The sequence below is a fragment of the Eurypyga helias genome, unplaced genomic scaffold (genome assembly GCF_000690775.1).
Source record: "Eurypyga helias isolate BGI_N326 unplaced genomic scaffold, ASM69077v1 scaffold25643, whole genome shotgun sequence".
In the NCBI taxonomy this organism is placed as follows: domain Eukaryota; kingdom Metazoa; phylum Chordata; class Aves; order Eurypygiformes; family Eurypygidae; genus Eurypyga; species Eurypyga helias.
In genome coordinates, this window is record NW_010242208.1 from 1 (window position 1) to 10,844 (window position 10,844).

General features: G+C 54.0%; 1 protein-coding gene across 1 annotated transcript; it reads left to right on the forward strand.

Moving 5' to 3' along the window:
* The first annotated feature begins 3,919 nt into the window (after positions 1-3,919).
* GOT2 (glutamic-oxaloacetic transaminase 2, mitochondrial) lies at positions 3,920-9,981 on the forward strand. Its single transcript, XM_010149019.1, has 9 exons — positions 3,920-4,073; positions 5,516-5,644; positions 6,004-6,063; positions 6,185-6,346; positions 6,551-6,655; positions 7,559-7,709; positions 7,784-7,949; positions 8,825-8,975; positions 9,448-9,981. The coding sequence occupies exons 1-9, from the start codon at positions 3,939-3,941 to the stop codon at positions 9,568-9,570; spliced, it is 1,182 nt and encodes a 393-aa protein (XP_010147321.1). The 5' UTR covers positions 3,920-3,938; the 3' UTR covers positions 9,571-9,981.
* Positions 9,982-10,844: the final 863 nt, after the last annotated feature.

Genomic DNA, 10,844 nt, shown 5'->3' on the forward strand with positions numbered 1-10,844 from the left:
GGGAGCATACAGGGTGCAGCCCTGTGGAGAGCCCAGGACAGCTCCACAACGGGCTGACCCGAGAGCGCTGCCTGGGAACACCACCGGGATCAGGTGGCCAAGAGCAGAGGCCAAGGTCTTGCTGCTCTCCGGAGCCCTTTGACTCCTGGCTCGGGAAGCTCTAAGGAACAGCTCCCAGCCCTTGCAGTGCAGAAAGCAGTGTGGGGTTTTTTGTTTCCCTATTCCAGCAGCTAAAGAAGGTTAGGAGATATTGATTAACCATATTCTGTCCAGCATGACCCCTCGCTGCCTTGAGATGAATGCTTCCACCCCCTGCTCCTTTTGAGGCCGCTTTCTGGCTCTTCTCAGCAGGTAGGGCGGGGCAGGTATCTAGAACTTGTATTTTCTGCTCTTGGACTGTAGCAGGCCTGTGAAAGGTATGCAAACCCACTGGGAATAGCTTTGCTCTTAAGCAAATTACCAAATTGAATCTAGGTCACCTAAAAGGGACGCAGACCATCTCTAAGCAAAGAGCCTTTGTGCACTTCAGTGGCCGGAAGGGTGACTCTTATCTTGAGATAGGGGATGCCAAGCAGTGATTAGCAGTTTTGTGTTCCCTTATCTTCAGCGACTTCACGTGGTGCTCAGAGTTGTTACAGTTGCTCTGTGCTGGGATTGGTCTTCCTGAAATCAGGACAGAGGTGAAGAGATGCGGAATGGTTAAAATGGCTCCCTTGACACACAAATGCTAATTTAGGTGATAACTCAGTCTTCACATCAGGAGACAACTATTTTAAATGCTTTTCTCAGCGGGAAGCTCACCGCAGCCCACTGGGGCAATGAATTTTCAGGCTTGAAAGGGCCGTAGTAGCCAGCTGCCTGTTGGCATTGTTCTTGTGTAAATATTTGCTGTAGCTGTGCTCCGGCTTGCAGATCTGCTGTAGGGCTCTGGCAGAGGTTTTGAAATCCAGTATCTTGAATGGCTGTACGTCCAGGAACGTCGACTGGCCTCTTCACAGTGGAAGCCTTCCCTGGACTTGTGAACGCCTGCTTACCTAGAGGAAAACTTGCTTTCTGGGCTGGCTTGAGTCCATGAGCACGCCGAGTCTCTGCAGCTCGGGCTGTGAGTTCCACGTACGTTGTTTAAGAGTGTTGCTGGTTTACACAGCTCCTGGAGCATTTCCCGACCCTCTCTCTGTCCCGTGTACCCCACTGCGCTTGCAGCTGTGCATTAAACAGTCGAGGAAGACCAGCCTGGCTGAAGAGTACGGAGACTATTTGAATAGCGGCTCTGCTCAGCATCCAGGCTCTGGGTTTGCTGCACTGAGACACCTCCAGCCTGGCAGAGAGGGTGTGCAGTTTATAACTTTGACTTTTATTCAAGTCCAATGCTCTTTTAGTTGATGGGAATAAAATGTAACGCAGTGCAGAGGCAACAGCGTTAGGGAACTTAGGAGGAGTGGTGCATTAGGGCTTGTGGCCGCAGATCCTGAGCAGATCTCCCAAACCCCCATCTAGAAGGCTTTGCCTCTGATCTCCTGGGTATCCTGATGTGTTTGCACAACTCAGCCTGGACTTTTTTCTCCTGTCTCCCCGCAAGCTCACCTCCCTGGAAACAGCAGAGGAGCCTTTCTTTGGCCTTCACCCCAAAACCTTCAGGCTAAGAAGGGGAAAATCAGTCCTAAACCTACCCTTAAGCTGATAGAAAGACCTGGCTCAGAACAAAAGTACTTAACTCTTCGGAGTGCTGCAGCTTAGGTAAATGCCCACAGGATCAGCATTAATTGCAGAAGTAACATACTAGAGCCCAGTGACCTGCTTAAGTGTTTGCAGGATCGGGACCTAAATACCCAAACCACTGTAAGCTGCTTGGTGAAAAGCCCAGCAGAAAGGAGGTGCTGTCACCATCTCCAAAGCAGCAGCTCTTGAAAATAGATGGCCAGACTCTTGCAGCCCTCGATTCCAGAATAACTTTAGACCAGGTAAACTTCAGAAAGTCACACTCCTGTGCAGAGGGTGATAGTTTTTTTGCCTCTTCTCCACGCCTGCACTGCCAGGAAGGCAGCGGGAGAGGTTTCCCAAAGCAGCATTGCATGCTGCCTGAACCTGTGGAAGGATTTTGCCCCAGCAGCCCTCGTGGCCTGTCCTGCTCAGGTTGGCTCAACGGGCTGCTCCCTTCCCGCTGGCTGCAGCCCGTGTCCCTCTGCAGGGTGTGTGTTGTTGGCATGACTGACTCATCCTCCTTTCAGAGTTGATCCTGTACTTAACCAGAGAGGTAATTAAGACTTGTTAGTGGTCTAGGAAATGCTAAGCACATCTTCCATTTTTAAACTACCTGAGGTGGCTCTGCCGTACATGTTTGCTGCCCTTTTTGCCACAGAGCTTGTCAGGAGGAGAAACAGAGGCTTTTTATTCCAAAACACAGTACTTAAGGGAAGAGCAGTTAAGCCTGAAGAGGTCAAATGATGTTTGTGGCTCCCTGAGATGCAATCTCCATACACATACGAGTGCAAAGCTTGTTTATCTAGTGAGTAAACGGGGTCTAAATGGACCCAACACAGGGACAGAGTGGATGGGGGGAGATGATTTTGAGTTCTGGGTTAGAGCTTCCTTAACCCATCTGGCTGTATTGCCTTCAGATGTGCTGTATCTGTCACCACACGGAGCACTCAGCAGATGTGGCTGGCTCTCCAGGCTGTCTGCATTGCCTGGGGCAAAACCCAGCCCCGGGACAGCATTCCGGCTTGGGAAAGTATGTTATCTTCACACCAGGTGGCCTTCCTGGGCTGCAGAGCTTTGTGCAGCTGATAGTGGCAGCATGAGTGGTGGGAGCTGTCTTGCCTTTAGCAATCAAGACTGAATCCTGCCCCAGAGGAGAGAAACCCAATCTACCTTGTGCTGCAGGCTTCCTCCCCTGCCGAGCTCAGGGGTCTGGGTAGGTGCCTGCATGGTGCTGTGAATCGGGATGCTCAGAGCTCCGTTGAGTAGTTGTCTTTAGCATCTTTCTTGAGGAGGGGGCTGCTACAGTTGCAGCCTTCTGTCAGGCAGGTGGAAAACCACTGCACTGCTATCTCCAAGCCCCCGTGGGACTGGGCAGAGGCTGTGGCCGAAGGGAGAATAACGGGTTTCTTTTTATAGCACGGTCTGGTCTGCCCTTGACATTAAGAGAGCCTCTCCGTCTTCAGGGTGTCCTGCCAGCAGGGCAGGGGCAGGAGGTTTGCGGAGTGGCTGCTGGCGAGCAGGGAGCAAAGCTCCTCCTGACACAGGAAGGTTGACAGTGAGGGAAGGCACCTTCCCGTTGGAGCTTGTCACACTGGGAAAAAGTGTCCTGTGCGATTTCCAGGAAAACAGCGTGTGGCTACGACGTCCCTCTCCAAGTGAGGCAGCGTTTGTAGGGCAGGAGAGGGAAATACCTCCATGAAGTCAGCCAACGTTGCGAGAAAAGCAGATTAGTTTTCATGCACAAGAGCCCTTCCAGGAGTTTGGAAGAGGCTCTGCATTTGTGCTTCATGCAATTGCCTGGGTCTGGCTGCCCAAGGATCCCTGGGGGGGCGTAACCTACGCAGTCCCGCTTGGCTGCAAAGAGACGGCAGCTGGTCAGAGCCTAAGGGTCTCGGGCTTGGTTTCTGGGGCCTTTCTGTGTCAGCACCTAAGGCAAGCAGGCCGTTTCTGTGCATTAATGACTTGGAGGGGTGCAGGTATCTTCGGCCACAGCGAACAGGCTCTTTGCTCACTCTGCATCGTAAAATGCAGCGCCAGATCATGGAGCATAAAGGAGTTGTGGGTTTTTTCTGACCCTGGATAATTCTCTTAGCACTGCTTGTCCCTTTCTCAGTGGTTTAAAGACAAGGTTTCTCTTGGGGTTTTCTCTGTCGCCATGTTGCTGTGGTGTCCCTGCTCGCTTCTCAAGCCTAATAGCTGCTTGTTTTCCCTTCAGCTCATGGTGGTCCCATGTGGAGATGGGTCCCCCCGACCCCATCCTGGGGGTGACGGAAGCTTTCAAGCGCGACACCAACTCCAAGAAGATGAACCTGGGTGTGGGGGCGTACCGGGATGACAACGGGAAGCCCTACGTCCTGAGCTGTGTTCGCAAGGTGAGCCTGGTGCCAGCTGCAGGGCAGGGCCAGATCCAGGTGTCGGGCACCCTGCGGGGGGTCAGGGAGGGGAAAGGCCTCTAGGCGAGGTTTGCCTGTTGGTCCTTAGAATAAGTTTGGTCTCTAACAGAGCAGGACAGTGTTCCTGGATGTCTTCCTTAGCAGTACTAATGCTTTTGAGACAGAGACAGTTGTGAAGTAGTAGAGGATAAAACAGGGAATATGTGTCCTGTTCCCATTTGGTTAAATCTAATTCATTGCTGACTTCCACAAGCCCTCCAACCCAGCTGTCCTCTGAACTTCAAGGTGTTTCTTGGATAGGCTGACATTCCCTGGGCCAGCTCACATGGGTGGAAAGAGCTGACATTGTCCCCTTAATGGATTAGTCTTAGAAATTCTGCTGAGCCGTTGGTACCAGTTTCCCCATAAGCCAGTCTAAAACTCCAGCCCAGGGAGCTGGATGTGGACACTGCCCTTGAGGGGATTACGGAGCCTTTCAGGGCTGTAAGTGCAGAAACAGGCCATTGCCAGACATGTTGACTGGCTGGTCTCCCAGGGAAGAAGGGTCATCCATGCTTCTCATCAGCATGGGGTTTAAAGCCATCCCTTGCCCTCACTCCCCCTGTGCCAGCATGTATTGCAGCCGGGTCACAACCGGGGAGCCTGTGTGGTGACGCAGGAACGGTTTCCTGGTGGTATGTGAACGCTGCCAGGGTCTGTCCTGCCTCTCTGGGAGCAGGGTTAGGGTTCTCAGAGTGCTCCAGATGTCCCTGTCACTGCATTTTTCTTGAGCATAGGTCTTTGCCACTCTGATCCTGTGTTAGGCAGGGACTTGGACTAGTTTTTGATGCAGGATCTGCTAGAAAGAAGTAGAGATTAGCAGAGCTAGGGGGACCCGTGTTTCAGGGTTGGGTGAGCTAGCTTTCAGACAGCTTGCTTTCAAAATTGGCTGGGGTTTCTGGATTATGTTTTTTAACCCATTCCACCTAGTTCAATAACACTCCCAGCATGATGAGGCCCTAGAGAGGGCTTGCTACCCTACCTGTTTTTGGGATGTCTCCCTGCATAGAGACCATCTCTGCTGAACAGTCCAGTCTTGCCTTCTTGCCAGACAATTCCTGCTTGGGCAAAGAAACATGTGTCCTTGTGCAGCAGTGTTGACTTGTAATGGGCTGGAAGTGGTGCTTTCCCCTGGCACTGGGTTTCCTGGCTCTGCTGTGCCGATGCTGGCACCCACTGAGGGTTCTGGTGGCTGCTGGGGACCTTGTGCCGTGGTAAAAGCAGAGTGTCACCCAAAATGTTTACTGCTGCCCTGGCTTTCACTGAGCTCTGAAGGGAAACTTGTGTAAACCCACCTTTGCCCCTCTTGAGCAAGATGTGAAGAGAAGCATCCTTGAGCTGTCCGCCACCCTCTCCACGGCAATGTCTTTCTTCCTTCCCAGGCGGAGGCCATGATAGCATCCAAGAAGATGGACAAGGAGTACCTGCCCATCGGAGGGCTAGCGGATTTCACCCGGGCATCTGCAGAACTGGCTCTGGGTGAAAACAGCGAGGCTTTCAAGAGCGGCCGGGTAAGGAGCGAGCCGGGGAGCAGGGGGTGGGCAGCGCGCTCTGACGCACGCTTGGTACGTGGGTGCCCAGGAAAAGTGGAAGGACTGGCAGGTGCTCACGCCTCTGACCTGCAGGCTGGTCAGGCCCAAGGATAACTGCTTCCTCATGAGTGCTTGGGTGAAACAGACCTTCCGGAGGAGGGGAAATAACCTTGCCAGAGGTTCCAACTCCTTCCCCTGCAACTGGAGTTGCTGACCCGTGCGGTCCCCTCCAGCCCCACGTGCCTCTTTGCATGCGCTAACGCCGATGGGCTGGCAGGGCTGTTCCCTGTGTCTCACCCAGCCAGCTCAGACTCATGTATTTGTTTCTTCCCTTGCAGTATGTCACTGTCCAGGGTATTTCTGGGACTGGATCTCTGCGAATTGGAGCCAACTTTTTGGTGAGTTACTGGCTAGTGGGGGCAGGAAAGGACATCTTTTGACCAGAGCTGAACCTTTGGGGTTTTCTAACTGCTTTAATCTGTTCAACCTGGCTGAACACTCTGTCTTCCTCTTGATCAGCAACGGTTCTTCAAGTCTAGCCGAGATGTGTACCTACCCAAACCATCCTGGGGCAATCACACACCCATCTTCCGTGATGCTGGCCTGCAGCTTCAGGCTTACCGCTACTACGACCCCAAGACCTGCAGCCTTGACTTCTCTGGAGCCATGGATGACATTTCCGTGAGTTGCCTTTCACACTTGGAAGCAGGGAGGTGATCTGGGGAGAGGAATGGTCTTCTTTCTTTAGCCTAAAGAAGGCACCACATCGAGGCCAGAAGCCTTGCGGAGCTTGTCAGAGCTGTTTAGGGCAAGAGTCTCATCTCGGCTGCTGAGGACAGTGCTCAGATGTCATTAATAATTCATTCTCTGTAACATTTTCCGTAGAAAATTCCAGAGAAGAGCATCATCCTCTTGCACGCTTGTGCTCACAACCCCACTGGGGTGGATCCCCGGCAGGAGCAATGGAAGGAGTTGGCGGCTGTGGTGAAGGTGAGTGTCCCAGGGGTGGACAGGGGACACTGTGCCGTTCCTGGGCTTTCATGGGTGGTATCTGGTCTTCACTGCACAAAAGGTTACTGCCTGCCTTGAGGCCAGGCTGGGTGTCATGTTCCTGTAGTGAAGACAGGAGCTGGGCAAGTGCACCCTGAAAGCTTCAAGCTGACCATTGAACTTTCTTCTGGCACCTTCCCAGGAAGCTGGGGAAGGGAGACCTGAAGGGAGAGCAGCAGGGTTGAAAAGTGAGCTGTGATAGCTGGAGAGGGTCTCCTGGTGGTGGTGTATTAAAAATGCTGGACGATCTTTCACATGCCTGGTGTCTCCTCACAAGTTTTAGCTGGAAACAGAGACAGGTCCTTCCTTCATCCTTCTCTTCCTCCCTGCCACTCCCACAAGCTGTAGCCAGTGAAATTTGGTTTGGGGATGTCTGGTCTTAGTAGTGTCCTGAGAATTGGTGGATATCAAAGTGGCCTCTGGCCTGCAGATGGCTGCAGGTCTCCTGGCTGAGGGGCAGCATAGCTGGGTTATCCACCTGGAGGCACCAGAAGGGCTGGCACCTGCTCACACAGTCCCCAGCTGGTTTTCCTGGAAACTGAGAGTACAGAAAATACTGAAATTAAATAATTTATGACTGCTGAATCCACTTCTGCCTCCTGGGCCAGACTGCACATCCCATAAATGCACTGTGAGGGTTTTCACCTGCTGTTTCAATGTGTGGTGGGGAGCTGGGGTTTTGGGGCTGCCTTCTCTTTGGCAAACCAAGGGGAATGGCTCTATTTCTGAGAGAACAGTTGCAGCGGAGCAGCCTGCTGCCTGCACAGCTCTCTTCAGCCTGCTGCCCTGCTCCCCAGAGGGGTGTTCAGCTCCTGTGATGCTCTCTCCCCTCTTTGCTGGCAGAAACGAAACCTCCTCGTGTACTTCGACATGGCCTACCAGGGCTTTGCCAGTGGGGACATCAACCGGGATGCCTGGGCTGTACGGTATTTCATCGAGCAGGGCATCAACATCGTCTTGTCACAGTCCTACGCCAAGAACATGGGGCTGTACGGTGAGTAGGGAGTCCTGCTCCAGCCCTGGGTATCCAGTGACAGAGGCCGGGACCTGACCACCCCTCTCTTTCAGGAGAGCGTGCGGGTGCCTTCACGGTCATCTGCAGCGACGCAGAGGAAGCCAAGAGGGTCGAATCACAGCTGAAGATCCTCATCCGCCCCATGTACTCCAACCCACCCCTGAACGGAGCCCGCATCGCCTCCATCATCCTGAACACCCCCGACCTTCGGAAGGAGTGGTAAGAGGGAACCCCTAACGCTCACAATAGCGAGATGAGGTCTCTCCGTGGCAGCCCTGTTCTGTGCTTACAGCCTGCTGCTGCCGTGGGCAGCTCATGGCTTCAGGGCTATAGTCAGAACCACGGGCCACTCCTTTCCTCTGGAAAAATCCCTTCTTGTGTCCTGGCATCAGCTGGTACTGGTCCAGCCTGACACAGACAGGTTTCCCTTGTGTTACCATGGCAGAAAACACTGTAAAGGAGACAGAGCTTCCTTGGGATTGAGGGCTTCAGGAGCTGCCTGTCCAAGGAGTGGAAAAGACTGAGTGAGGCGTAGCTACATAATATGTCTTGCACGGGGGAAGTGGAGGCATAAGCCCCCTGGGAATTAGACCCAGGAATTTAACCCTCATGCCCTAAGCCTGCTTCCTGGCATCAACCTGCACTGCTCTCCCAGCCCTTCGGTGACGAGTCCCTGCCGGCAGCTGGCCTGGCAGAACAAAGGCTGGCAGCGTGCCGTGGCCTTGCTGGGAGCTGTGTGCCTTTGGCAGGCCAACGCTTGTGCCCGATTCAGGGCCCAGTGGAGACGTCTCCCAGCTGTGCTGCCTTGGAGCAGGGATGTCTGCCTGTGCTGGGAGGTCCCCCCACACTCCTTGTTTATCTGCAGTTTATTTTATCTGGGTTTAATAAATAGGTACCAGGAGAGAGAAGCAGCTCCCCAGCTGGAGCTACAGCTTCACGCTCCCTGGTCTTTGCTCATCTGCATCCCCCAACTTTTTGGGGTATGAGGCCTTTCCAGTTGGAGAGGGTTGATTCCCAGCAGATGAGGGGCAGGGGGGGAGCAGCTTTGGTGCATCCCAGCTCTGTTCTAAGCGGTTCCTGGGTTGGCTTCTCAGGCTCGTGGAGGTGAAGGGCATGGCTGACCGGATCATCAGCATGCGGACTCAGCTGGTGTCCAACCTCAAGAAAGAGGGATCCTCCCATAACTGGCAGCACATCACTGACCAGATCGGCATGTTCTGCTTCACAGGGCTGAAGCCCGAGCAGGTAAACACAGTTTCTGTGACCTCATGGTGTCATCTGTGCTCCTTGTCAGTTCGATCTTGGCTGCAGGTGCCAGAACGAGTCCTCATGGGCCATTCTTCCTCCAGAGGAAACATCCTTCAAGCCTGCAGCACCAGAGCATTGTGGGGACTCATGTCTCTCTGCTCACTGCTGTGCTTGTGGAGGTTGACAGCAGGTAGAGCCTGCTTATCTGTCAAAGGAAGCAGTCACTTGGTGCCTTTAAGGCCACGTCAGGATCACTGAGGTGACTTTAAAGGTTTATTTGCAGTGTCTGTGTGTTGCCCGGGAGCCGAGGAGCAGCTCTCTGTTTACAGAGCTGCTGGCTCTGTGGGCAGTGGGATGCCATGTCATCAGGCTCCCGGTTTGCTTCCAGTTCTGGCAAGCTGAGTAAATTTGCACTCCGCTAAGAGAGTAGAGGTTGGCCGGCGGTTTGAACTCTGCTCTTTCATCCCAGGTGGAGCGGCTGATCAAGGAGTTCTCCATCTATATGACAAAGGACGGACGAATCTCTGTGGCGGGAGTTACGTCGGGCAACGTAGGTTACCTGGCTCATGCCATCCATCAAGTCACAAAGTAAAGACAAAGGTGTGCCCTGGAGCTGGTGGCCTTCCCTTCCCCACCGGTCGAAGATGGGGAGGGAAAGGAAACAAGCAGAATTACCTCCAACCACAGCACTCGACGCCGCTGCTGAATGTATCTTGTAGATAAGTTGTTGTAGAAGCCTAGTCGAAACCGCCCTGTGTTGGGGAGCAGGGACATCATTGCTGGCTCCCACTCGTCACAGCCCTTCTCCCCTGCTCTCCGTCCTTTGTCCATCGGCCCTAGCACCCATCTGCATCGGAGGAAGCAAACGCTTGGCACTGCCATGCTGCCGGCGCAGGCACCAAAGTATTTCCCACGCTCGTTTCCCCATGAGAAGGGTCAGTGAGGCTGTTGGCCGCTGGCTCCCACGGCAGTGGGCAGGGAGCTGGGTGGGCTGACTGGGAGGGCACCCCTCGCCCTCCTGGCCCGGGGTGGGGCAGTGCCGAAGCTGCCCTTCAACAGCCAGCTCTGAGGGCTTCTCGCTGCTAAAATCTCCTTCGTTGGCTTCGTTCTTTCCATCTGGGAATCTCCTTGCAGGTGTAATTCCTGGTGGCATTGGTGCGTGGGCCAGACCCACGTCCCTCCTCCAAACCTGTCTTCACTCCCGTGCCCCAAGGCAAAACAGTTTCTCACCCCCCAAAAAAGAACCTCTGAAAACAGTTTTCTGTTGGTCTCTGCCTCTTCCCGCTGCAGTACTGACCCCAGCAGCCCGCCCGGCAGAGTCCTGTGTGTCCCAAAGCTGTGAGCCAGGAGGGGGGCCCTGCCCTCTCCACCCTCACATGGGGGTGCGGGGTGTCCCTCTCCTCGCCTCTGTTCAGCCAAATTTCTGGCAACACCAGCAACCAGGAGGGAAAGTTCCCAAGGGAAGCCTGAGAGCTGACAACTCAAAAAACCATTCTTTTAACCTGGATGTCCCGCAGGCCCTGTGACTCACAGGATGCTGATTTTTAATCCAAATAAAGTGGTGCATGGCTGTGTCGAGCTGGGGCCTTCCTCCTGTCATCGCACTGCAGGATCCTGTCCTTTCCATGCACCAAATACTCCCTGTGGGGGATGTGCCAGCTCAGGGGCTCTTGTATGGGCAGTGAAATCCCTGGAGAACCCTGCGTAGAGAGGGGGCAGTCCCACCCGTGTGCGCCAGGAGCACGGGGAGGGGTGAGTTGGAGCTGGCTCGGGTGGGAGTGAGCGTTACAGAGCTGAAATCGAAGCTTATGGGGTTGAACGTAGGTGGTGCAGGGGTGAGCCCGAGTTCCTAAAGGCTGGCTGCCC